This window comes from Oryctolagus cuniculus, chromosome 12 (genome assembly GCF_964237555.1).
Source record: "Oryctolagus cuniculus chromosome 12, mOryCun1.1, whole genome shotgun sequence".
NCBI classification, from domain to species: Eukaryota; Metazoa; Chordata; class Mammalia; order Lagomorpha; family Leporidae; genus Oryctolagus; species Oryctolagus cuniculus.
This window is the reverse complement of record NC_091443.1, coordinates 8437776-8464027: the sequence shown is the minus strand read 5'-3', so window position 1 is coordinate 8464027 and position 26252 is coordinate 8437776. Positions and strand designations below refer to the sequence as shown.

The window sequence follows — 26252 nt, the reverse complement described above, 5'->3', positions numbered from 1 at the left end:
GTTCCTGAGCCTTCTGAGTGAGAAACTGGAGGCTTCCAGCCGTATGATCCTAGAGCCAGTGGTTAAGGGAGGCTTCAGACTGGAAGCTGCAGGTTCTCCACCTGTGGTGAGGGCGGCCTGTTGGACCCAGATCTGTGCCTCTCGGGGAACCAGAGCTTGGGCTTTGGCTTTGCCCCGTGGTGGGTCCTGGGAGCCGGGTAAGGGGAGTGCATGGGGTGGTGAGAAGGTGGGGACTGGAGAGGCCGCCTCACGGTGGGCCCGCGCTCTGTGTGTCTCACGCAGGTTTGAGCTGATGCGCATGTGTTGGCAATACAACCCCAAGATGCGGCCTTCCTTCCTGGAGATCATCGGCAGTGTCAGAGACGAGATGGAGCCCGGCTTCCGCGAGGTCTCCTTCTACTACAGCGAGGAGAACAAGCCGCCCGAGGCCGAGGAGCTCGACCTGGAGCCCGAGAACATGGAGAGCGTGCCCCTGGACCCCTCCGCGAACGCCGCTGCCGCCGTCGCCGCCCTGCAGCCCGACAGGCACAAGGCCGAGAACGGCCCGAGTGCAGGGGCGATGGTCCTGCGAGCCAGCTTTGACGAGAGGCGACCCTACGCGCACATGAATGGGGGCCGCACAGACGAGCGGGCCCTGCCGCTGCCGCAGTCTTCGACCTGCTGATGCCGGCGGGGACGGGAACGTGCGCGCTGGGCTGCAGCAGGGTGGGGGAGAGAAAGTTCTAGCAGCCCCTCCGATCCGCAGGCCTCCTCCGTACCTCAGTGGATCTTCAGACCTGCCGTTGCTGCGCCCGGGAGTCGCCTTCTCCGCAGTAAACACGCTTGGGATGTTCCTTTTTTCTATATGCAACCAGCTTTTTTTTTATTTCCCCCACCCAAACCCTTAACTGACACGGGCCTTTAAGAAACTTAGCGACAACACGTCATAGCAACAGAACACTCGAGAACCGAGCCTCATGCTTCCCTCTGTCGCCTCTCTGTCTCCTCTCTCTCTCTCTCTCTCCCCCTCTCCCCCTCTCCCTCCCTCTCCCCCTCTCCCTCCCTCTCCCCCCTCTCTCTCCCCTCTCTCTCGCTCCTTCCTCTCTCTTTCTGCTTCATGATGGAAGAGCCTGGCTGGGAAGCCCTTGTGGCTAGAGTGAGGTCATGGCGGCCCCTGGAGCCCCAGGGTGTCCCGGGTGCACCTGCTGGACACCGCAGGTCATTGTCAAACACGCTGAGACAGGAGTTGGTAACTGCATCTCTGACCTTCCTAGGGACATCCGCGATCCTAAAAGGGCCGGCATTTCGACGCTGCCAAATTTTGCCAAAACCCTACCTGTTCTCCCTGCCGACCCCTGTGCTAGCTCCCCTCACCCCCATCCAGAGGCACGGGTGAGCGCGGCCCCTGACTGCGCCCGGAAGACGGGCGGCCCCCGTGCCGGTGTCCTGCACGCCCCAGGCCTCGCCCTGCCCTCCCCGCGCAGGGGGTTGAGCGCCACAGCAGGACACACAGTGGATGGACTCAGGCCTTCTCAGCTCTGTCCACCTTGGCTGTTACTGGGACTTTCTCATGGGTCTTACAGTTCTATGTTAGACCGTGAAGCATTTGCATACACATCATCTTCAATGTCACTTTTATAACTTTTTTACGGTTCAGATATTCATCTATACGTCTGTACAGAAAAAAAAAAGCTGCTATTTTTTTCGTTCCTTCTCTTTGTGGATTTAATCTATGAAATCTTCAGGTCTCTGCTTTCCTCCCTTTCTGCTCACTCCAAGAAACTCCTGCTTTGTGCTAGAGTGCGTGACTCTTCCTCTTCTCCCAGTAACTGAGTCTTAGAGAACATGTTGCGCCAGGAGCTGTTTGATGCCTTTCTCTAAATGGCCCTCCCCGCCCCCAGCCGCCTGTGCGGGCCGAGGCTGGTGAGACGGTGGTGGGACGAAGGCGTGGGCCGGGGTCCCCGCTGGCCGCCGCCCCCTTCCCACCTCGGCGCGGCGCTGGGGTCTGTTATAGCGGGGACGATGCACAGACTGAGGTCAACCTCCCGCACGTCCACCGCAGCCGAGAAGCCGCGCCGTCTGTCCCCTCCCGTTTGCTTTGGTTGTGACACACGCGTGTTTATTTTTTTTTTAATTCTTGGGTACAACAGCAGTTTCTACTGCAGACACTAGGCATTTGGATTGCTGGTTTTTTGTTTTTGTTTTTTTTAAATGGCTGATTAATCCTTCCATCCCATGTCAAATAGCTGCTGAGTCCAAGGGTGCAGCAGAGCATAGCCCAGCCCCCACCAGACCCACCTACTGTCTCTACAAACAGAGTGCCCCAGGGGACCCCACCCCGCCCCTCAGCCTCTGAACAAGCAGCCCACGGCCATGACTGGCAGCCACAGCTTCAGGGCAGGGCAGCGTGGACGCTCGCTCGGTGGCCCGGGAGCCCTTGCTGGCTCCCAGGGGACCAGAGCCCGGGTGCTGGCCAGTGCTGCCTCCGCGGCCGTGGGGGTCTTGATCGGTTTGGTTTTGAGCCCTTCCCACCCAAGTGATGACAGCGTGAGAGTTGGCTGTGGGGTGGCGATGCTCAATTCTGAGTAAGAGCAAAGCGAAGAGATGCCACTTGGCTGGGACCGGAGCTTGAACACCAGGAAGCCCGGCGGTGCTGTCACTCCTCAGAGTCCCAGTCTCACCTCGGCCTCGGCAGCCTGTGTCCCGCAGGGTTTCGCTTAGAAAAGAGAGGTCCATTCGGGAGTGTTCCGTGCAGGCGCTTGCTGGCGTTCGTTGTGATGGCAGCCCCCTTTGCTGGCAGGAAGCCCTGTTCTGGACACTGAGGAAGGGGTGCACGGGACGGGACAGGTCCTGGTGTTTTTGTTTCTTTGCAAGCGTTTATCTACCTCACTCTTATTTTTTATATGTGTATATAGAGAGGAATACATCTCACGTTCTCAGCACCCGGCAGCCGGCCACTGCTACCGGTGACCTCACCCCTGCCGCGGCCACACGCCGGGGCAGTGCCGGCAGGGGCCAGGCTGCGTCCAGGGTCAAAGCAGCGCTAACCCAGCTCTCCTCTTCCGCCGCATCTCCTCTTCTGTTGCTTTCGCTCCTTTTATTTTTTTTTCCTAACTTGATTTCCTCAGAGGCGGCGAGGCGTCAGGATTTCCCTCCTCCCAGTCCAGTGAGGCCAAGAAGGACACCCCCACACCGGGCCGTCCCTGATGGCCTAGTGCCGAGTGCCCAGGGTGGCCCCTAGTCTCTGCAGCTGTCTCCCGCATGGGCGCCAGCGTGGGTGGGCTCCCGGCTGCTGCTCCTGCAGGCTCCCCTGCGCCGGGCTGCACCACAGCCTCATTCACCTCAGAGGGGCAGCCGCGCTGGCCGTGGGAGAGCGGGGCCCCCTCCACAGCGGTGCCGGCCCCCGTGGGCCAGTGTGACAGAGAAAGTGCGGCGGCGGGAGCCCAGTCCCGTCCCCACACTGCTCTCTCCACTTCCCCCTCTTCCCCCTCCTCACCCCCGGGGTCAACAAAGACCCACCAGGCCTGGAGGCTGGAAAGGCCAGTGGCCAGCGCCCAGCCCACCTCGTCCTGCTGCTCACGGTTGGACGGTGCGCCCGCTTCCAGCAGCTGCTGCTACAGGCGCTGGTGGCCTTTGCTGGGACACCTGGCAGGGGCTCCTCCCCGAGGGTGGGCAGCTCCCTCTGCGGCCCCAGCACTGCAGTGAGCCTGGCCCCTCCTCTCTCCGGCCGTCAGGGAGTGTCCTCGGATCAGGGTTTTCTTGGGCCACGCCGTAGGTGACCCTTGCAACAGTGGCCTCTCCTCCCTCCCGCACAGACCCACCGGTGTCCACAACTGGATCTCTGCAGCTCATTCCACTGGTGATAAGGGTTTTGTTTCAACTGTCCGAGTTGTCGCTGTTCTCTCGTTTTCGTCTCATGTAGGTGGCTTTCCTTTTAAGTAGAAAGAAAACACTAACAGTGTCGCACCCGTCGTAGCGAGCGCTGCAGAAACACTTCCGTGAGAGAGAATTTCGCTCGTGTGACGGCACAGTCATGTTCCTGGACCAACCCGCCCGCCTCGACTATGCCCAGGCACCATGTATCCGCTGGGCTGGTTTCCCCGCCTCTCCTTGCTGTTTCTCCTTTGTGCGCTCCAGAGTTTCTGACCACGCTGAGTTGTGGCATCCTCCACACAACCTCCTCCTGACAGCAGCTCCCCCTGCTGGAAGCACTGGGAACCTCTGAGGCAGCTGGTGGACGAGGCGGGAGAGGTGAGGCGCTTCTCCGAGGCGGTGGGAGCTGTGTGCTCGAATGTGGAACTCTGTGCAAGGCCCAGGCTGCCCCAGACCGCCTTTCCAGGAAGTCCCGGTGCCCGCCATGCGGCGGGAGCCCGTGTGCTCAGATGTGCGTGCCCTGGCCGCCCTAGACCGCCTTTCCAGGAAGTCCCGGTGCCCGCCATGCGGCAGGAGCCCGTGTGCTCAGATGTGCGTGCCCTGGCCGCCCCAGACCGCCTTTCCAGGAAGTCCCGGTGCCCGCCATGCGGCAGGAGCCCGTGTGCTCAGATGTGCGTGCCCTGGCCGCCCCAGACCGCCTTTCCAGGAAGTCCCGGTGCCCGCCATGCGGCAGGAGCCCGTGTGCTCAGATGTGCGTGCCCTGGCCGCCCCAGACCGCCTTTCCAGGATGTCCAGGTGCCCGCCGTGCAGCGGGAGCCCGTGTGCTCAGATGTGCGTGCCCTGGCCGCCCCAGACCGCCTTTCCAGGATGTCCAGGTGCCCGCCATGCGGCCGGAGCCCGTGTGCTCAGATGTGGAACTTGAACTGTGCGTGCCCAGACTGCCCCAGACCACTGAGACGTCCCAGTGCCCGCCACGCGGCGGGAGCCCGTGTGTTCAGATGTGTGGGGCCCAGGCTGCCCCAGACCGCCTTGCTGGGACGTCCCAGTGCCCACCGTGCTGCAGGAGCCCGTGTGCTCAGATGTGTGCGGCCTGGGATGCCCCAGGCCGCCCCAGACCACCTTGCCGGGATGCCCTGGTGCCCGTCATGCGGTAGGAGCCCGTGTGCTCAGATGTGTGGGGCCCAGGTGCCCCAAGCCGCCCAGACCGTCTTGCCGGGATGCTCTGGTGCCCGCCGTGTGGTGGGAGCCCATGTGCTCAGATGCGCGGGGCCCAGACAGCCAGGAAGTCCTGATGCCCGGCGGGACTCAGATTCCTTCGTGGAAGAGGGAAGAGGAAAGACCACGTGCACAGCCCACACGGCCTCTCCTGTGACTGGGAACAGTGGTGGGAACAGTGGCTACCACAAAACTGCCAAGCGGCAGAATGCGTGATGTGCCAGGCCGGGTTCTGGTTGAGGTCTCAGAGTGACAAACCATGCAAGATGCGGAATTCTAGGCCAGTTTGTTCCACTGACGCCTCTTTGGGAGCAGCCCTGCCTTGTGGCAAGTTCACCCAGAGCTCGGAGCTCAGATGGGTCCAAGATCCTCCCAGGGTGGGCAGACAGCATGGAAGGCAACCCCTCCCCAAACCCGGCACCCTGCAGTAGACAGTGGCACTCCATGGGGTGCCTCCGCCTGTTCCAGCAGTCCCAGTTCTTCTCTTGCCACCACCTTGTGTTTGTCGGCTGCCTTTTCATTTGCTGGGCTAAGCGGCACTGGGAGACACAGACCAGAGATCCACTCCCCAAGAACCAGTGATCAGAGCCTCATTTTCTCGCCAGATGGCAGCACCAGCAAGAACACCAAGAGAGGACGCTGCGTAGTTGAACCTCTGTTTCCAGGGATGCTGAGGGAACAGACCGTGGACAGGCCAGGACCGAGGACTGACTTTGGGCCTGACTATTCGGTCATTTACAGAAACAAGCTCCCCTTGATGCTGGCATGATTCGTGATTGGGCAGTGGGAAATGCCCGAGAGGCGATCACCATGTGAAGGGCGGGGTTTGGAGCAGAGGCGCACAGGATGGGAAGAAGTCGGGGTGCTGTCCGGATGTAAGGCTGGCAGACCACAAGGAGGCGTCACCGCCATCCCAGGGGTACTTGGTTTCAACAAATAAGCTGTGCCCCGAAACCCAACATCGTTCACGACCTCGTGTTCCATCGCACCTGTCAGTTGGGGTGTCAGTTCTGGGGCGTGACCTTAGAGTTTTGTTTTACTTGGTTTCGGCAAGAACGTGATGGTCACTCACCTGTATGTCCAATGTGTGCGTCCCCATCTTTCTGGCAAACATCGTCTCAGTTAGTCACTCGTTAGTGTTCTCCATAGGGCTCTCAAGTCCAGTAGATTACGGGTAGTCAGTTGACGAAGATCCGGTTTACAAGAACTAATTCAATGTTTCATTGCATTTTTGTAAGAACATAGAATAATTTTATAAAGCGTTCGTAGTTTATAATTGCCGAAAGTAATTTAAAGACACCTTTTTTTCCTGCGTGTGTGCAAAAATATGTGTTCGTGATCCATTTTTTTTAGGACACCTGTTGGCTAGCTAGCTTTATAATACGCCAAAAAGATTCTGTCCCTGACCTGAGCTGCGGCTCCGGCCCCCTCCCCCACGTGCTCTGTGCCCTAGTTGATAACAAAGGAAGGATGGTGATTTGAAAAGTAGTTCCATATCTTCAGGATCTTAGTGGTCTTTTCCTGGCCATTCCCCTTTGGAGTGTTGCGGCTTTCACTGATGGAAAGAGCCTCATTGGCCATGGGACAGTAGAGGTGTCGCCACCCAGCCGTGCACAGCACCGTGCAGCCTGTGGTGTGGTCGCTCTGACCAGCTGCACGGCCGGTGGCTTTCACAATGATCTCACGCACACGCACAGGTCGCGGGAAGGACGGTCACCCTGGGCACACGTGCCTCAGACCGTGATGAACGCTTTGTTGTCACAAGGAAGAGCGCTGTTGATTTTTACTTAAGGCAGAACACCGAAGGTAACACCAATACAGAATCAGTTCCTTTCGATCCAGACTACGACACACTACAGAAACGTTCGACTCCATTGCCTCTGGTTCCCGGTGGATTATTAGCCGTGTCCTCACAACTCCACAGTATTCCCCGTGGTCGGAAATACCTGGATTTTTTTGCACTACCCAGGAGATAGGTCCAGAGACCATTTTTTTTGTTTGTTTGTTTTGTTTTTATCTTTCCGTGTGGCTGTTTGGCATTGCACAGAAATGTCCCCAGGTGGAACAGGTGCCCGGTACGATCACCTGTCTGCTGTCAGAAGCCAGTGAGCTGGAGGGGAGAGGTTTGCCAGAGTTGTCTACCTCTGGGCTAAAAAAAAATCAAACCAGAAGGCACGATGGAATGGATGCATCACAAATAATGCATTTTCTGAGTTTTCTTGTTTAAAAAAGTTTTTTTTAAAAAAAGTTTAAAAAAATTTAAAAAGAGGTAACAACATGGCCAATTTGTTACAAGACTTTCTGTGTATGAATTACTCCTTTAAAAATTCTCTTTATATAAAAAAAATCAGTAGATGAAAAAAAATTTCCAACCTGTTTTTGTATACTCCATTGTTAAGAATTTATTCCTGTTACTGCCATATACTCTGGATTCTTTACGGAAAAAAAAAAAAAAACTCAAAAAAAACTTTTGTCTATTTTGAATGGCTAAAGCTAAGGCAACTTTAGTTTCTCTTACTCTGCTTTTTTCTAGTAGTTAAAATACTACATTGTTTAAGTTAAATAAAAATTCTGTATGCATTTCCTGCCTCTGGTTTTGTGGTTTTGTTCCCCCTTCCTGGAAATGCCCCTTACCCCCGGCCTCTGCCCCTCTCGCTCGCTCGCACACCTGATTCCTGAAGCCAAGCCCTGTCCCCATGCAGAGATGGGGAAATCAGCTTGGGGAGCGAAGGCGGCGCAGACAGCTGCACGCTCCGTCTGGGACCCGTGTGCAGACTTTCCCCGTTTCTTCCACTGACCAGCAGGCCCAAGGCGGGCTTGATCTCTGTCACCCGGGGGCAGAGCGCTTCCACGCTCCCCATCCTGGGGGTCCCTCACAGCTGAGGACGCCTGGGCAGCCGCACCGCGATTAGGCGTGCTGGAAGCATCGCCGCGTGCTGTGGGGACCCTGCCACCTACAGGCATTCCCTTTGCGGGCGTCGGGGGAAGGGAGTTGGTAGGAGGAGGACACCCCAATCGGACCCAGCATCTGCTTGGATTTGGGCCATGCGGGATCACAGCCCTGTACAGAATCTGGGCCGTTGGCCACAGAGTGAAGGGTCAAGGTGTAGACAGTAGGGGTAAAGCAAAGGTCCTGGGTACTTGGGACCTGGTCAATCTTGCAAGTGCTCGGACCCTGGAGCTTTTGGCCCAGCAGCTGAGACGGGTGGGGACGCTCATGTCCCACTAAGAGCACACGGGCTGGATTTCCAGCTCAGCCCCTGCTCCTGACTTCCTCGCCAGTGCACACCCCACAAGGCAGCAGTGACAGCTGGGTGACTGGGTCCCTCCCTGGGTGCCTGGGAGGCCTGGCTGGAGTGCAGGCTCCAGGCCCGTGGTGGCGTCTGGGGACTGAGCCAGAAGCCAGGAGCTTGCCGTGGCCCCAAGGTTTTTGCTTGGCATTGTCACCGAGCACCTGGCACTCGGGACCGTCCTGGGTGACTAGAGGTGGCATTTCTGAGCTGCTGTGTCCCACAGGGCGCTGGCCCACGTGTGCCCTATCCTTGGTGCAGGAGGGGGCTGTTTCTCAGGATGAAGGGGCCAGGTCTTGGGAAGTGTGGGGGCCTCTCCACTGGGTGCGGCACCTTCAGAGGAACACCCGGGGTGGGGGGCGTGTCCCCGCAGGTCCAGGCGTGAGTCTGCCCCCAGGTGTGTGGCTTTCCTAGTGCTCCGACATCACTGACGGACTCACTTCCGTTCTCTCTCTGCATACAACCAGCCTTCCAGGGAGGGCTCTTATCCTGTGGTACAGAGGAGCGAAAACCCACGCAGACCCCCAGCCTCGAGAGCACCAACCCAGTGCTCCGTCTCTCGCTGCAGCCTGTCCACTGTGCCGACACGGCCCATGCCCAGGGGCCAGGGTGGACGTGGGCCTCTGGCTGCTGCCTGGAGAGCCTTGGGGGACCCAGAGGGGCAGCCCTGGACCTCCCAGCGGCCTAAATGTTGACGGCTGGGGGTGTGGCGCCGGCGATCGGCACCAGCCCGGAGCAGGTGGCTGCTTGCCGGTGTTGTGGGACAGGAGCTGGAAGCAGGGGAGCTGAGGGCTCTGAGCTGCAGCTGTTTGCCCCGGAAGCTCATTCACAACCACGCAGCCGCCCTCCTGTGGGCCCCGACGCACCCCAGGGCGATGCTGAGACACTGGTCTGTGTCAGGTGATCCGGGCTGGTTTGCTAAGGAAGTCCCGTCATGTGTCTCCCAGATGCTCAGGTATGCAGAGGTCCCCCATCCTTTGTCATTAAGTTGCAAAGACTTCCACGAGCGGAGGCCCAATCACAGCTAGGAGGGCTTTTAATATAAAGTGGAGGCCCAATCACAGCTAGGAGGTCTTTTAATATAAAGTGGAGGCCCAATCACAGCTAGAAGGTCTTTTAATGTAAAGTGGAGGCCCAATCACAGCTAGGAGGGCTTCTAATATAAAGTGGAGGCCCAATCACAGCTAGGAGGGCTTCTAATATAAAGCGGAGGCCCAATCACAGCTAGGAGGGCTTCTAATATAAAGCGGAGGCCCAATCACAGCTAGGAGGGCTTCTAATATAAAGCGGAGGTCCAATCACAGCTAGAAGGGCTTTTAATATAAAGTGGAGGTCCAATCACAGCTAGGAGGGCTTTTAATATAAAGCGGAGGCCCAATCACAGCTAGGAGGGCTTTTAATATAAAGCGGAGGCCCAATCACAGCTAGGAGGGCTTTTAATATAAAGTGGAGGCCCAATCACAGATAGGAGGGCTTTTAATATAAAGCGGAGGCCCAATCACAGCTAGGAGGGCTTTTAATATAAAGTGGAGGCCCAATCACAGCTAGGAGGGCTTTTAATGTAATGAAGCGCAAAGCAGCCTCTGTGAGCCTGCAACAGGAGACACTTGCCAGAGTTAACGCTGTCACTCCCCCATGAAAACAGCATCGCCAGGGGGGTTGCAGTGGGGGTACTCCCCCAGAAAATGCTGCACAAATACAACTTGGCCACGAGCCCCTTGACCCGAGACGGAACAAAAGAGGAGCCAGAAAGCAGATTCTGGCTTCTAAAATTTAGGGGTGGGGAGGCTGTGCTGCAGCACCAGCATCCCATACGGGCACCGGTTCAAGTCCCAGCTGCTCCACTTCCATCCAGCTCCCTGCTAATGTGCCTGGCTAAGCAGCGGAAGATGGCCAGGTGACTGGGCCCCTGCACGCACATAGGAGACCCAAAGGAAGCTCCTGGTTCCTGGTTTGATATCAGCCCAGCTCCGGCTGTTCAAAGAAATCAATTAATCTTTAAAAAATAAATAAATAAAAAATATTATGGACGGGACTGGCATGTGGCACGGCAGGTCCAGCTCCCTGCTAATGCAACTGGGGAAGCAGTGGAAGGTGGTCCAAGTGCTTGGGCCCTTGCCACCTTCATGGGAGGCCAAGGAAAAGCTTCTGGCCTTGGCCTTGGCCTGGCCCAGCCTCAGCCATGGCCGTCATTTGGAGAGTGAACCAGCAGATGGAAGACCTCTGTCTTTCCCTCTCTTTGTAACTGTCTTTCAAATAAGTAAATCATTAAAAACTAAATAAAATAAAAATGAGGATTAGTACTGACCACAGAGAAAAACTGAGCCCAGCTACTAAACTGACCAAACAGTGCTGGTACGGATATAACACGGCACGGCCCCTGTGGAGTGCCTCAGAAACGTGGACAGAGACTAGGAAGTGGGCCCAGGAATGCGCCTCTGGTTATGCAGACACCAAAGAGCCGAAAGCAGACTTGAACTGAGACTTGCATGCGAGCGTCCAAGCAGCAGTTTTGGCAAGAGACAGCAGGTGGAAGGGAAGCAACCCAATGTGTCCATTTATAGATGAGTGGGTAAACAAAACCGGATACATTGGGTGGAATACTATACAGCCTTTAAAAGTGAAGTGCTGTCCTACACCGCAACATGGGATGGACCTTGAGAACATTATGCTAAGTGAAACAGGACAGACACAGAGGACAGATGCTGTGGGAGTCTACTTACTACACGGTGATTCCCACCACCCGGGAACATAGGCATAGCTCGTGGCTGTTTAATGGATGCAGAGGCTCAGTTTGGGGTCATAAGGAAGTTCTAGAGGTGGGTGGTGGTGATAGTTGCCCAACAACGCACAACCTCACTGGGCTGTACACTTAAAAATGGCTTACGTAACAGAGGAAGCAGGCAGTCGAGACACAGCGACTCCAAAGCTGCTCGCCAGACCTGGACCACAGACCTGGAGGCCAAGGGTGGGCCACCTGGAGCAGGCGGCTTCCACAGCACAGGTCTAGGGTCCCAGCCGCTGGCAGGGGCACACGGACCACCGCACACCCGCCTGGAAGAAGCGTTGCTAGGGTTTCGCTTCACCGTCACAAAAGCCGAAGCTGAAGCTCGTGAGTCCTCACGAACACTCTCCGGGCGTTCATCTTCCTGCCGACAATAAAAGACGCTTTGATTTTGTTGCCAACTCAGAATTCTTTCCCTCCACGCAAACCGTTTTACGGACAGTTTTTAAGAAGCCTCTCGGTGCACAGGTGAACTCTCCCCGGGACTGAAGCTCTTCATTTTCTCTGCCGGTTCTCTCTGGCTGGCATCCACGTGGGCTGGTTTCCCGCCATCCAGGCTTTGGGCCCGGGCCTTTGCACTCTCCTCCAGCAGGGCCTGGATGATAACTTGCAAGGCCTTTGCCAGCAGGCTGGCCGGGAGCCCCCGCGATCGCGGAGGCACGTGGACGAGCGCCGCGTGCCCGCTCCCGAGATGCAGAGACAGGTAGTAGGTGTAGTCACAGACGTATCTGCAACCACACGGAATGCCAGGTCACCTCCCCGCTCTGCGATATCCACCCAGCCTGAAGAGCGAGGCCGGCCCCCGGGGAGACCCAAGTTGTGTTCTTGTGCCTCCGACAGAACCTGGGGCCAGGAATGAGCCCGAGAGAGACCTCCTCTTCAGCTCTGGGCTCGTGACCTGGAGGTGGCCAAGACTGGGAGACTTGCGATCCACTAGTCCGGAAACCTTGACCTAGTGAGTCCCTGTATCACTTAGGTCCTCCCTGAGCTGTGTGTTCACTCACTCTTTGCAGACGGAATAAAGTGCCTACTGGATATCAGTGTCCAAAGACACAAAGGGAAATTAATCTTTATCTGAGGCTGGATCAGCACAGTGAACTCACAACTCTGGTCTCTCCTGCAGAACCAAAGCAAGCACCCACAAAACGCCAGGGCCTCCCCCCCTTCGCTGACAATGCACGGAGAAGCTTGTGCTGGGGGAAGCCTGGCTGGCGGCCAGAGCTGTGGGGTGGCACCTGGTGACCATCTGGCCGGCTAGAGTGGGAAGATGCCCTCTTGGGGGGAGGGGCCGGCCAGTGGAGCTCATTTCTTCCTCCCTACCCGCTATGTGCCCCAGCACCCTCACAGCGCACCTGCCCGCATCTCTGGAAAAGGCCATCTCGACATCCTCCACGGCCAGGCGCCTGCACACCGCCCTCATGCTGACCACAGACGCAATCACTTCTGGGCCGCCAGCTACGCACACGCCACCCTCGGGCCGGAAGCCCCGGATGTCGGCATCCCGGTAGCCTCGATTCTTGCCGCACTGTTCCAGAATGATCACCTTGGTGGAGGCATCCACGCCCACGTGCACGACGAGCTGTGTGGACACGCATGACAGCAGGGAGAGCGCAGCAAACCAAGGCCCGCTGTGGTCACCATGTATGTAGAAGGCCCAAGCCGTGGATGAGCCCGGCCTCGAGGTGCAAAACACGTGAAGTCCCTAACCCCTCAAGGAAACCGCGGTCTCCCAGTCTTGTCCCCTGATTAAGGTGGCAGGAATATGAGGCAGTGGGGAGGCTTTAACGGAATAGAAACCCACAGTGCATTTGCGTTTAAATGCTGTCCTATTCCAAAAGCTCCCACAGGGCACAGTAGGTAGACTCCTTTCCAGGGGCTGGGGCTGGGGCTGGCACCGTAGAGCCCCATAGAAGCTTGGTGTCTCTGCGCCGTCTTTTGTAGGCCGCTTTCATGAAGGAAGCCTGTTAAATCTCACCTGAGCTGTTTCTCCATTTTCAAAAAGAGCTGCTATTTTATGCAAACATTTGGGGCATTCTCTTACCGGCTTGGCAGTTTGTTTTCATGTCATTAGTTGGTCGTTGTTTTGCTTTTTGGGGTTTGCTTTTGGTGGGAGGGGAGTGTTTTAATACAGTAATCAGACTCGGATAAAATAGGCTGGGTGCGGTGAAGTGGGCCCTCCTGGTGTGGACCGCGCTGCCAGCTGCTCTCCTGGGCCTAGGAGGCCTCACCCATGTCCCACCTCACCACTGACCTGCCCTGCGCAGGCTTGGGTGGGGCCTAACCCAGAGCCCCTCCACTGGGGAGGAACTGTCCCGTCCGGGAATAACCCACCCATTTCTTTTCCTCTTCCTCCTCTCTCACCAAGTTTTCTCTTAAGACCTACTCCAGGTTTCTGCTTAAACTTTCACAAGCAGACCCAGAACCATCAACACCCGTGGGAACCTTGTGCTGTGGGTAGGACATGCAGACAGGGTGCACCTCAGCCATCAAACGCAGCCCCAGGGTCTCCCACCCCCACCCCACCGCCCCAGCCCCACCTCCCCGGCAGCCGTCACTCACTTGCGGACGAAGGTCTTCCCAGATCCTGGTGACCTCCTGCCTGGCTGCCCTGTAATCTACGGGCAGCTGAAGAGTCCGCAGCTCCACCTCCGTGTCGCCCCCCAGGCCCAGCTTGGAGAGCTCCTGCGGAAAGAGATCAACCTGCCACGGGTGGTTGGGGCTACTCCCAGGGGTCTTCCTTGGGCCCAGAGCCTACCCTTAGCATGCGCATGAGGTGGCAAGGGGCCAGCCAGAGGGACTTGGCTCCTGCCTGGAGAGGCAGTTGCCACACGGCTGCACCTGTCAGGTGGGGTCTCGGGAGGGGCGTGTTCACAGAGAGGCTCACCAAGTCCTGCAGACAGGTGGGGCTGAGCCAGATGAGGAAGCAGGGGAGGGGCTGTCAGCCCAGGAAGCTGCAGAGGCAGGGGGAGCCTGAAGCGATCGGGGGGACTCGGTGTGATGGGCCACGTAGAACCGTCGGCCTCATGTCTGACCTAGACTGCCTGGGGTGCCCCCAGGTATTCCGATAAGCAGCCCAGGTCTGTGGTGTAGCAGGGAGCCCTGCTCATGGGGGGATGGGAACAGGAGCTGGAGACGTCCATGGGTTGAGTGCATAGCCAGGTTTGGGCTTCACCCTTTGGGCAGCGGGGAGCCAGCAGAGGTCTGTGCCCAAGCAACTCAAGAGTCAGAGCCGCCCCGGAGTGGGTGAAGGAGGAGATGGAGGTGGGCAGGGACGTCATGCGGTCAAGGTCAGACCTGCTGAGTTTGCGGTGCCCCAGGGGAGCTGTTGCCTGGACTCTGTGTGTCCGGAGCTCATGGCGAGGGTTCTGGGGTACACACCAGCAGGACAGGTGGCCAAAGCTGCAGTTTGGGGTGAAAGCCACAGATAGAGATGGAGCGAGCCAGCCAGAGTGCAGGGAGGGGAGGTGAAGGGCTTGGAGAGCCCTTGGGGTGAGGGAGGAGCCCCTGGAAGGAAGAAATCGGGAGAGCGAGAGCTGGGCCACCTGCCAGCTGCTCCCCAGGGTCTAGGAGGTCCTCACCTCGTGTGCCGCCTCTCTACCCTGTGTGTGTCTGTCTCTGGGGCCAGAGGTCCCCTTGCTAAGGACACCGTTCCTGTTGCAGGAGCACACCTCGGGAGCCCTGCTTCACTTGATCAGCATCCCTGGGGGGACACAGTTCACCTGAGGATGTGCTCGGGGCAGCTGGGGCTACTGGCTTCACTCCTACCCTAGCAGAGGTGCGGGAAGCTGACCCTGTACATCTCGCTGGTGTCCATAGAGCTGGCCTGGGATGGAGGGCATTTGCCCTTAGACCCAACACTGTGCATTTTACTCATCTGAGTGACTTTCCAAGAGACTAAACAGTCTTGCTTCTGCCTATGGTGTGTTTCAAGCTCTGATCTGGTGTCCAACCCCAGCCCAGCCAGGCATCTGCAGACATGCAAACCAGGGCACAGCGCCAACACCAATTGGTCCAGCTGTGACACGTAGGTTAATGTCTTCCTCATTTTTATAGACTAAAACCATAGCAATTCCTACCCAGTGGCCAGCCACTCTGGTAACAGAAGATACAGGTGTTGGCAAGGATGTGGGGAAACTGGACTCGTGGGCACTGTTGGTAGGAACATAAAATGGTGCAGTCACTTGGAAAAACAATGCAACAGTCCCTCAAAACCCCAAGCATGGGATGACCACTGAATCCAGCAATTCCACTTCTGAGCACAACTCCAGGGGGCTGAAAGCAAGATGTCAGGGAGAGATGTGCACACTGCAGCATTTTCACAACACCGGGAGGTGGAAGCAAGCCACAGGTGACCCTCAGTGGATACACTGATGAAGAAACTATGGCAAATATGTGCAATGGGACATTATTCAGCCTTCAAAACGGGTGAAACCCTGTCATATACAGGAACCTGGAAGACAGCATGCTAAGATAAATGAACCAGTCACAAAAAAGCAAAGATTAGGTGACTGCAACGTACGTGAGCTATTTAACGTGGTCAGGCTCGCAGAAGCAGAACATGGAATGGAGGTGATCAGGGCCTGGGGGGAGGGGAGTGGGGGTTGATCAGTGGGTGCCGAGTTTCAGTTCTGTGCAATGAACTTGGCCGTGAATCTGCTGCCCAAATCCGGGACTGTGCGTGACACCACTGAGCTGGTGGTGGTGGTTAATTAGGACTTATGTTGCATGTTTCTATCAGAATGTTTAAAGTTTACTTATGTAAGAGGCAGAGAAAGATTTCCCACCTACTGATTCGCTCCCCCAAATGCTCCAAATGGCCAGGACAGAGCAGGAGCCGAAGCCAGCAGCTGGGAACTCAATCCAGGTCTCCCACGTGGTGGCAGGGACACAGTGACTTGAGTCAGCACTGCTGCCTCCCAGCATGCTCCTTAGCAGGAAGCTGGAGTCTAGAACGGAGGTGGGAATCAAACCGAGGTGTAATGTAGGATGTGGGTACCTTAACTGCTAAGTCCAATGCCTGACCCCAGAATTTGTTAAGACAGAAATGGGCCGGCGCCGTGGCTCACTAGGCTAATCCTCCGCCTTGCGGCGCTGGCACACCGGGTTCTAGTCCCGGTTGGGGCGCCGGATTCTGTCCCGGTTGCCCCTCTTCCAGGCCAGCTCTTTGCTGTGGCCAGGGAGTGCAGTGGAGGATGGCCCAAGTGCTTGGGTCCTGCACCCCATGGGAGACCAGGAGAAGCTCCTGGCTCCTGGCTCCTGCCATCGGATCAGTGCGGTGCGCCGGCCACAGCGCGCCGGCCGTGCCGGCCATTGGAGGGTGAACCAACAGCAAAGGAAGACCTTTCTCTCTGTCTCTCTCTCTCACTGTCCACTCTGCCTGTCAAAAAAAAAAAAAAAAAAAAAAAAGACAGAAATGGACACCCTGACACTGAGTTCATCTTAATTTTTGGCAACTTCTCAGTCCCCAAGAGAAACTGCCTGAGATTCTGTGGGAGACCAGGGGACTCATGTCCCGGGGGTCCCTGTCCCAAGGTCTGGCCTAAAGGCAGAGCCTGCTTCTCAGGGAGCTCGCCCTGGCCTGCCGTGTGTGCGTACCAACCACTCACTCCGTGTGCCTGCAGTTCTTGGTGTGCGTGTGTAAGTGTACGTGTGTGGGTGTGCAAGAGTGTATGTGTGCGTGTGTGTGCATGAGTGCTCCCCAGAGCCACCCTTGACCTTCTGCTTGCCCAGGTGACCTGCAGGGAAAGGCTCCTAGAGCAGGGTCTTACCCTCTGCTGCCGCTCCTGGGGGGCCCCAACCTCTTTCTGCCCTGCCCCCAGCCTCTCTGGTGAGTCTTGAGCCTCTCAAGCGTCCTCTCATTTTTCTGTTTGCTGTGACTCCGGCAAAGGTCGATCCTGTTTGCCCGCAGCCGAGGGCCTGAGGGCTCGAATTGCCTGCTGGTAACAGAAGCAACAGGCCTGCAGGTACCCACCGGCTCTCAGAGGTTTGCGTGCGTGTGTTCATTTCCTGCTTCAGAATTTCATTCCCATTTTACAGATGAGCAAACCGAGGCACTGGAAAGTTGGATGACTTGTCTAGGATCCCACAGCTTACACCGGTGGGGCTGGGTGGTAAACCCAGGCTATCTGGCTCTTTCCATGTTCATAACAGCAGCATGGAAGGGAGGGGTTCAGGGCCATCTGGGCTTTGGCAGAAACCGTGCTATTTTTCACAGAAGCGGCTGCAGACACCCGGGAGCTGCCGAAAGCCCGAGCCGGCATCTCTGGTACATTGTGTGCAGCGGCGAGGCTTGGCAGAGCATGCAGGGTTCTGCGAGCTGTTTCTTGGTTGAGAAAACCCAATTCTAGCTCGAGAGTCTCGTGCCAGCAGTGAGCAAATCGGTGTCACCGCCGTTGCTGCAAGTGTGCGGTGTGAGCTTTGGCTTGATGGGGATGCTCCGTGGACCAGAGACCCCATGTCTGGCTCACCCCAACGCAGCATGAGATTGATGGCCGCGTGGGGCTAAGCCTCGGGCAGCACCCGAGCATCCAGCTGACACCAAGGGACTAAGAGCTGAAAATTACTCCAAAGAGGAGAGGCGGGACTGCTCTGTGGAGACGAGGTCTCCTCTCTGCCTGCCCCGTGGGCTGCCCGGATGTGTTTTCTCTGTGTGCTGTTGGTAGCAGGCGATAACGCTGCCCTGAGCGCTTAGCCTACGCCAGGCGCCCCACACGCCGCCTGCCCAATGCTACTTCCCAAACTTGGGCACACACCATCAGCACACGCTCCCCCATGTCATGAGTGGGGAAACTGGGGGTGTTGATAGTTTCCAAGGCCACTCAGTTGGAAAGGGCAGGACGATGGAGACCAGTTTGGGGCACTCTCCACCCTACCCTCGAGTGTCATCCTGGCCTCTGTTCTCCCCACGGAGCCAGGAGGGCAGACAAGCCACCACCTAAGCGCCAAGCTGTGTCCCAGGGCCCGCAGGTTTGCTTTCTTCCCGCCCAGGTGACTCCAGCTGCCTCGGGGCCTGTGTGCTGGTGCGGGCCTGAGCTCCTGGGACTGGGTCTGGGGGCTCACCTGCACTGCTTCCCAGCTGGGATTCACCAGGTGCTGCCGGAAAGGCCCGAAACCTGAAACCAAGGATGCCAAAGTTTGCTCAAGCAGGGCTGTGCCTCCGCCAGGCCCGCTTGCAGCTCCCTGGCCATCACTGCAGGGGATCCCTGCAAGGTCACCAGCCTGGGAATGGCGCCAGCATCACTGGGAGGGGAGGAAAACCCTTGTGTCCACGCCTGGGACTAAAACCCAGGCCTCGCTGAGAACCAGGGAGGGGCTCGGGCGCATCTGCCCTGCTGGTTGTGGACAAAGGTGCCACCGCGATTCAGCGGCGGAGAGAGGGAGCGGCAGCCTTCTCCACAGAGGTGCTGGAGACCTCTGTGTCGGACCCCCTGGGGCAAAGCACGACCCCCAACCCCAGTCTCACCTCTTCCAGGAAAGTAAAGCAAAATGGATCAACAGGGAAGCTACAGGCCAGGCCTTCGGTCTGTGGTTAAGAAGCTGCTTACTGATGGGCCCACTCCACATCAGAGAGCTGCCCAGCTCCTGGTGCTGGCGCCCGGCTACTCTGCACGTTGGGAGGCAGCGGAGGCTGCCCAAGCAGCTGGCTTCCCGCCCCTTGTGTGGGAGACCTGGGTTAAGTTCCTGGAGCCTGGCTTTGGCCCCCAGCCCTGGTCATTGTGGGCAGTTGGGGGTGTGAACCAGTGGATGGGGGCTCTTTCTCTCTTTCCCACCTCTCTTCTCTGTTTTACATCTGGAAAAACAACTTAGCAGGCGAAGCTTTGACACCCTTGTTTTGCAGGAGCCACCTCGCTTTCAACAGGCCGGCCTTGGGTGGAACTTGCAAAAGGAGGTGGAGAATTCCTCTCCTGGGAGAAGTCTCCTCCCAGGGAGGCCCAGGCTTTGGCTGTGTCTCTCTGCATCGCTGGTGCCAGTCGCCCGCAATGTTGAATACGTGAGGCACATCCAACTCAACGACGGGACTGCCCCTGGCAGCTCCAAGCGCGTCTCACGAAGGGAAGCCAGGCTCCAGGCGCGGGGGCACTGCAGCACCACTGCTCTCCAAGACGCTGGAAACGATCCAGCGTCTGCCAGCAGCCCCGGGGGCTGGCACGGCTGAGGCAGGGGCGAGCGCGACTCTGAGAGCGGCCGTGGCGCTCCCGTACCGTGTTCCACCCGTGACGAGCACTGCCTCACTAGGAGTACAGTTCCCCAAGCAACTCGAGGGTAATGCGAGCTGCTCTACCTCCAGACTGAAAATAACACGACCGGGAGCCAGGGCGCTCGCAGGGTTTGCACGGAATGTTCTTTCCTGCACAAGACCGAGAGCGGGAACTCTAGGCTGAAAATGCGAAGACAGGTTAACATTCCATTTTGCACACGTACAGAAATCCTCACTGGGGTTACCTTTCCTTCCCCAGCACAAGTTTAAGAAGGGAAACTGCCAAAGGTGTGTAAAATGAAAGCTATGTGGAGATGAAGCCCACAGGGGCCAGCTGTGAGCAGGCGAGGCACAGGTGGCTGGGGTGACTTGGGGGGTGGGGTGGGGCGGGCAGCTGCTGTTCCTGCCAAGTTCAGGTGGGGGCTGTGCCCCTTTGCAGGTGGACGCTGTAGGGAATTGTGCAGCCTGTGAGGGCCCTGTCCCAGCTGGGCCTGCAGATCCCCCTTCCTTGCCCCACAGCACCCCAACAGATGCCACCTGGCCCCACCCCGCCCAAGACCCCGGGAAGAACAGGCACTGGCCTGGATGCAGGGTTGAAGGGCACGTCAAACTTAAGCTGCGGCCACTCAGGGGTCATGTGGAGCCAGTGCGGGGCGGAAGCCGGAAATCCTCTGGTGCCTGACGGGTTTACAGGGCATAGCAGGAAGCGAGCTTGCATTCGCAGTCAGCAACACCGCCAGCTGCCACTCTGTCCCCCTCCCGGAGCTGTTCACGCCAGATCAGGCAAGTGAGCATTCCAGGGGCAAATGGGAAAGCTGAGAAGGAGGCTCTTACCCGTCACCACCACACAGCCGGCCTGGGGATCCATGACGCCGACGTGGGGAGCGTGTGTGCACCTCCGGCGTCAGGCGCAGTGGGCACTGGTGTGGAGCCTGGCTGTGGCCCAAGACTCTGCAGGGAGCTGTGGTAAGGTGATGCCACTGCAGGCAGACACAGCCGGTGCAGGGCGCTGCTGGCCACAGACCTGCAGAGGGTGAAGTCGGGACGCCACCAGGAACTTTCTGGGCCTGTGTGTCTGGGCGGCAGCTTGTGGCTCAGAATGGCCAGAAAGTGCACCTGGGCTCAGCGACCATTGGTCCCCGGCAAAGGTGTCTGGGACCAAAGACTAAAATGTGCTTGGTCCAGTGCCATCCAGGGCCAGCCTGGAGAGCAGGTCTGTGTCCACTGTTGGTTTCCACCTTGGTTTTTCCTCCCCTGCCAGAGCCTCTCTGTGTTGGGCTGTGAAGGTCTGAGGACATTTGGATGCTCTTCCGTGAATTCTACAAACGTTGCAAAACCAAAACCAACCTCCTTGCTGCCCGCAGGTGAAGTTTATGGCCCCTGCGTTTAAGGTGCTGGTTGCCAGCGCCGCACCCAGAAGCTGTTGGTGCAGGACTTCTAGCCTCTGCCTGGGCAGCACGGCACCCCCATGATGCCCGGTGTAGGCCAGGTCCCAGGGCTGCCAGCCCTGCAGGCAGATCCAGGCTGACTTCCTACCTGGTCCTGAGGCCAACAGTGCCTCCCACGGTGCCCACCCTCCGACTCTGCCCCTGAATGCCTCCCCTCTTAAACTGTGTCAGCAACACTAACCTTTGGGCTATGTTCTTCACAGAAGAAGCCACCATGTGCCATAGCTTGCCCTCTCAGAGAACACTATTTGGTTTTTCTGAAGTTGAAAATACTGTTTTTCAAAAGTTGTGCAATAAGAACAAAAACGTAACCTTCTGTCCCCACCCCAATGTGGCCAGGAGAAGTTCCACGCAGGGAGGCAGGCAGAGCGTTGTGAACATCTTACTTCTTCTGGAAAGTTCTGTGTGCCCTGTATGGGAGATTCAGACCGCATGGCTCTGGCTACTTAATTGCTCCCCTCATTAAAAAAAAAAAAAAAAGTGCACCTCTGCACCTCTTTAATTGGGTCACTGTCAAGGACTAGAAGCTCTCTGGGACTTCCCAGCAACCATGCTTCTGTGTAATTGGCCCCTGGAGGGGGGGGTCACGGGCCTTGTGACAGCCTAGAACAGTGGGATCACACCTGCTCCCACTCGCCTGCCCCCCAACCCCCGCTGCCCTGGGAGACTGCAGCCTCTTGATTTGACAGGGATGCAGAGGGCTCACCTTAGTTTGAGATTAAGGCCGACACTGTAAAAAAATCCATCTTGAAGGCAGTTTGCCAGTTTCTCGCACTCCCTTCACATGTTTGCAAATGTTGTCTCATCTCCCCCGTCCCTGCCACGTCCCCGGCTCAGGAGGGCGCCGAGGCTGAACGGGGCGGTGAAGCCCACACTCGCCGTGTGGGTTCCGCAGGGTCGGACTCTGGTCTCAGCACTAAGCAGGTCTGGTGTTGCCCCTTGTGTCTGCTACCGTTAACTGTGCCCCGAGTGGCTAAGATGCCAGCTGCAATTCTTACTGTTCTATTTGTGAGATTTGATTCGGGTCTTTCTTATTTTAACTTAAACTTCAGTGTGTCCTGGAGTTTTCGCTTTTCCCTAATTCACTTATTTTCTTGTGCCCTAAGGTTTTCTCTAATTGTGTAATGAATAAAGCAAAAATACAAAAGATCCAAGATATTTTTATTTAGTGACAGCGGCATGTCTGCTGTTGAATTCACTCCCCCTGCGTGTGTGTGCGCACGCACACACACACACGCGCGCATGCACACTCCTGCCCTCTAAAATGAAAACAGTTCAGAGAAGTGTGGAGTCTGAGCTTTTATTTTCTTTTCCATTGTGAAAACAAATGGTCTCTCACAACTGCGACGTCAAAGGCACTCTTAACGCCCAGGAAATAGGAAGATTGAGGAGTGAGGCAACTATAGGGGATGGTTTATTTCATAGAGAGCCCGGGGGATCTTTCTTACCAGTCGGATTCCCGAGAGGAAAATACTTGTAATCATATTTGACTCAAGAGGGTAAGTGTGACCCTCTTAGTGACCTGGAGAGGAAGCAACAGCACACGTGTGTTCTCACAGGGACGGCGGATGTGGGCGGCCAAGATTACATGATCGCGAGACCCAAAATATTTCATGTTTTGAAATATTTCAGGTTTTGACCCAGACCTAAAACTTGGTGGGGTTTGTTTTAAATTTCCCATTGGCACATATCGACTTCCTGCTTAAGCAAGAGAAAGGATTACGAGTGTTTGTTTTTTGTCTCTGAGAGAAGCAGCTCTTACAACATGACATATTTTTTGGTATCCTTGACATAAATGAAACTTAATCCAACTGGTCAAATTCCTCAGGGAGGTGGGGACAGCGCACCGATCATGGAGAAGCACTGTAGGTCTGGAGAATAATGCTGCCTATGAGCACGCCCTCCACGCCAGAACCCCTGCTCCAGACCAGCTTCTTAGGGCTGCTGCGAAATTTACAGAAGGCTTTGGATAGCTCACGGAAAGTGTAACTAAAGTGTAAGTTTAGGAGTGTGTGTTTAGCCTGGAAGATGCCCTCATCTGGGGCTGGTGTGTGGCATGACAGTGAAGACTCCACTGGGGTCCTGCATCCCACATCGGAGGGCCTGGGCTCGAGTCTCTGCTCTGCTCCCAGTCCCAGCTTCCAGCTAAGGCACACCCTGCCGTGCATGTGGTCGGCTGGACTGAGTTCCCAGGTCCCGCCTCTCACTGTGGCCTGGTCCCAGCTGTTGGAGTTGGGAAGTGAACCAACGGATGCAAGAGAACTCCATCTGTGTCTCTCTTTTGAAAAAAAAAAAAAAAACTAATTAATTTAAAATATAGGTTAACTTATCTCATACTGGAGTACCTGGGTTCAATTCCCGGCTGTGGTTCCTAACTCCAGCTTCCTACCAATGCAGGCCCTGGAAGGCAGTAGGTGATGCCCAAGTAAATGCATTCCTGCCACCCACATGGAAGACCTGGATGGAGCTCCAGACTCCTGGCCCTGACCCAGCCGCAGTGGTTGCAAACATTTAAGGAGTGAACCAGTGGATGGGACCTCTCTCTTTATCTGTCTTTCTGTGTGTCTCTTTAGCCCTTCCTCATTTTTTTTTTAAAAAGATGAATTTATTTTGCTGCAAAATATTTGGAAATCCATGTGTAGTTTTTTCTTAATATACATCTTCCAGGAACTCTTTGAAGAGCCAAGTGAGTTTTTGTCGGAGCACTGATTCTCCAGAAACATTACCGCAGCAAGGCAGCCCTGGGACTCACCCTTGCTATTCCTTTCCTCTCACGCGCCTGCCCCTGCAGGGCCCGGCCAGCACATGGTGTCTCTACAGGGCCAGAAACTACCCAGGAGGCCTTGCTGGCCTCTGTGGGCTCTGCATCCTTCAGCTCTGCTGCCCTGGTGTCAAGGCAGCATAGATAATATGTAAATGAGGGTGTGACTGCTCCGATAATGATTCATGCACACTGAATTTTGAATCTCCCAGCTGACCTATCATGAAACATTCTTTGATTTTTTTCCCTTCTATTTACAGGTGTAGAAACCATTCTTAGCTCTCAGGCTGTATAAAAGGCAGTGGGCCAGCCTGGGCTCTTGGCTGCAGTTTGAAAACTCCAGCAGCAGGATGAGATGTTTCTCTGGGTGGACACCTGATCTGGCTGTGGAGAGCAGGGTTCTAGGGTGGAGTCTCCCTTATCTGTGTGTAGGGGGTGGGGACCACGACCCCCTGGGGATGCCTGGAACCTCCCACAGTAACAAGCCCTGGCACTGCAGCACCATCTCAGCCCACCTGACACCGGAGCTGGCCCCTAAGTGAGCACCACGTGGTGGAGACACTGGGCAGAGAGCTTCACGTCCTGGGAGGGCGCAGTGGGAAGGTCAGGCATTCACAGCAGCGCACAGAGTGGGATTCATCGATTCCTTATTTCTGGAATTTTTTCTTTTGCTGTTTGCAGAACGTGGTTGACTGAGAGTAACTAAAACTGCAGAAAGCCAAACCGAGGATGGGAGAGCGGAGTTACTGTCCTCCGACAACTTCCAGGTAAATTAGTAAGTAGATTACTGTGAATTAAAATACTAACACGGATCTGCCTGCAATGCCTGCGCCCACATGAGCTCCACTTCACATCCCGGCTGCTCCACTTCTGATCCAGCTCCCTGCTAATGCACCTGGGGAAGCAGCCAGAGGTGGTCCAAGTGCCTGGACTCCTGCCACCCACGTGGGAGACAGGGAGAGTTCCAGGCTCCTAGCTTCAGCCGAGCTGCGGCCATCTGGAGAGTGAAACAGAGGATGGAAGATCTCTCTCTCTTCCCTCCCCCTTTCTTTCTGTAACTCTTGTCAAATAAGTAAATAAACATTCTTTAAAAATAAAAGTGACATTTTTTGTTTGAAATTGTAGTATTATGATTTCACTACAGATTAACTCACTGAACCGCATATCAGTATTTCCCCCTCATTTGACAAGAGTCAACGGCAGCGTCCCTCCCCACTCCCTGCTCCTGCCGACTGCGGGCAGTGGGAGCTGCACCAGGCAGGGTTTGGAGGCCGCAGGCAGGCAGGGAAGACCGGGCCTCTCTACTGCGTCTCCTGAAGGTGTGAGACGCTGTCGTTTGTTTCAGACTTCCTCCGCTCTTGCCTTCCAAGCATTTGCAACACTGCCTGACAGAGCCTCTGACCCTGGGACTTGGCTGCCGGAGCCTCCGATGCCAGGACTCGGCTGACGTTCCGAATGCACCCTGTGATGCTGTCTTAAAACAGGGACCTGGTGTGTCAGAGACCCCGGTGCAACGCTGGCATGATCCCCAACATTCCAGATGAAACTGGTGTAGAAGATGCCGGGCTTTTTAACGTCACCTATGACCTGTGCATTAAGAGCTTCAGAATGAGCGGTTTAAAATGCCTGACGTCTTCTATGATGCCCCTCAAGGGACTATTTTCCTTAGGTTTTATAGGAGAAACATTCACCTATTTCCTCTTTCATATTTTTCCCCTTCGAGTTCTGCTGAGTCTTGCCCATGCCTTTTTAAGGACTTTTCCTTGACTGAAAAAGCAGCGACAGTGACAACCAGAATTGGTTCGCTTATTAAAATTCAGTAGCTTGCTATCCCTATCCCTATGGTTTAAATGCTGGATATTTTTTTCTTTCCAACTTCACGAGTGTCTTGGGAGTGACTGTAACAATGGTGTCCTTAACACGGAGGAGATTCCCTGTAGATTAATGGGGCAGATGGCAGGTGCAGCAGGGGGAGGGGGCCCTGGGGGCCTGATCCCGGCTGTCACAGGGCCTGTTTCCCCGTGGACACTTTTCTTGGTGGGAGCCAGAGCAGCTTTGGTGTCGGCAGTGAGTGCTGAGAAGCCGAGCAGGTTTGGGGAAGGCTTCGAAACCCCATTGCTTACTTGCAGAGCATCCGATTGTTCTCCTGGAAAATCAAGGATAATTTTCATCTTATTTATTTGAGAGAGAGACAGAGAGAGAGTTTGAGCTCTATCTTTCATCCACTGGTTCTCTCCCTAAATGCTCACAACAACCAGGGCTGGGCCAGGCTGAAGCCAGGAGCCCACAATTCATTCTGAGGTTGCCAGCCCTGTGGCAGGGATCAACCACATGAGCCGTCATCTGCTGCCAGAAGTTCAGACTCAGGCAGAGCGGGTTAACGCCCTGGCCTGAAGCGCCGGCATCCATATGGGCGCTGGCTCTAGCTAGTACTGGCTGCTTTACTTCCAATCCAGCTCTCTGCTATGGCCTGGGAGAGCAGTGGAAGATGGCCCTACTCCTTGAACCCCTGCACCCACGTGGGAGACCCGGAGGAGGCTCCTGGCTCCTGGCTTTGGATCAGCGCAGCTCTGGCCGTTGAGGCCAATTGGGGAGTGAACCATCGGATGGAAGACCTCTCTCTCTGCCTCTCCTCTCTTTGTGTAACTCTGACTTTCAAATAAATAAATAAATCTTAAAAAAAAAAAAAAAAAAGTTCAGACTC

General features: G+C 56.1%; 2 protein-coding genes and 2 long non-coding RNA genes across 12 annotated transcripts in view; 3 read left to right on the top strand and 1 right to left on the bottom strand.

The window, feature by feature from the left end:
- Positions 1-1687, top strand: part of IGF1R (insulin like growth factor 1 receptor) — a 248852-nt gene extending 247165 nt beyond the window's left edge. For all 3 annotated transcript variants that reach the window (XM_008248786.3, XM_017337784.3, XM_017337786.3), the window contains one exon: positions 283-1687. In XM_008248786.3, the coding sequence (XP_008247008.1) occupies positions 283-664 (382 nt within the window). In that variant the 3' untranslated portion in view covers positions 665-1687. The remainder of the gene's footprint in view (positions 1-282) is intronic.
- A 1386-nt stretch (positions 1688-3073) lies between these two features.
- Positions 3074-7647, top strand: LOC138844593 (uncharacterized). The gene is made up of 2 exons (XR_011380552.1): positions 3074-4327; positions 4728-7647. It is a non-coding gene; the product is annotated as an uncharacterized lncRNA (long non-coding RNA).
- Positions 7648-9455: 1808 nt separating this feature from the next.
- Positions 9456-20357, bottom strand: PGPEP1L (pyroglutamyl-peptidase I like). 7 transcript variants are annotated; one of them, XM_070053498.1, is made up of 6 exons: positions 20174-20357; positions 18202-18254; positions 13702-13824; positions 12495-12721; positions 9752-11870; positions 9456-9593 (listed from the first exon to the last, which is right to left on the bottom strand). In XM_070053498.1, exons 1-5 carry the CDS (start codon positions 20205-20207, stop codon positions 11588-11590), a joined length of 720 nt encoding a protein of 239 aa, XP_069909599.1. In that variant the 5' UTR covers positions 20208-20357; the 3' UTR covers positions 9456-9593; positions 9752-11587. The 7 variants fall into 7 exon arrangements, with proteins under 7 accessions (XP_069909599.1, XP_069909600.1, XP_069909596.1 ...); XM_070053499.1 differs by having other exon boundaries at positions 9456-9661; positions 9820-11870; XM_070053495.1 differs by having other exon boundaries at positions 13702-13842; positions 20174-20284.
- On the top strand, positions 19995-24647 carry LOC138844594 (uncharacterized). Its single transcript, XR_011380553.1, has 3 exons — positions 19995-20122; positions 24230-24315; positions 24428-24647. It is a non-coding gene; the product is annotated as an uncharacterized lncRNA (long non-coding RNA).
- Positions 24648-26252: the final 1605 nt, after the last annotated feature.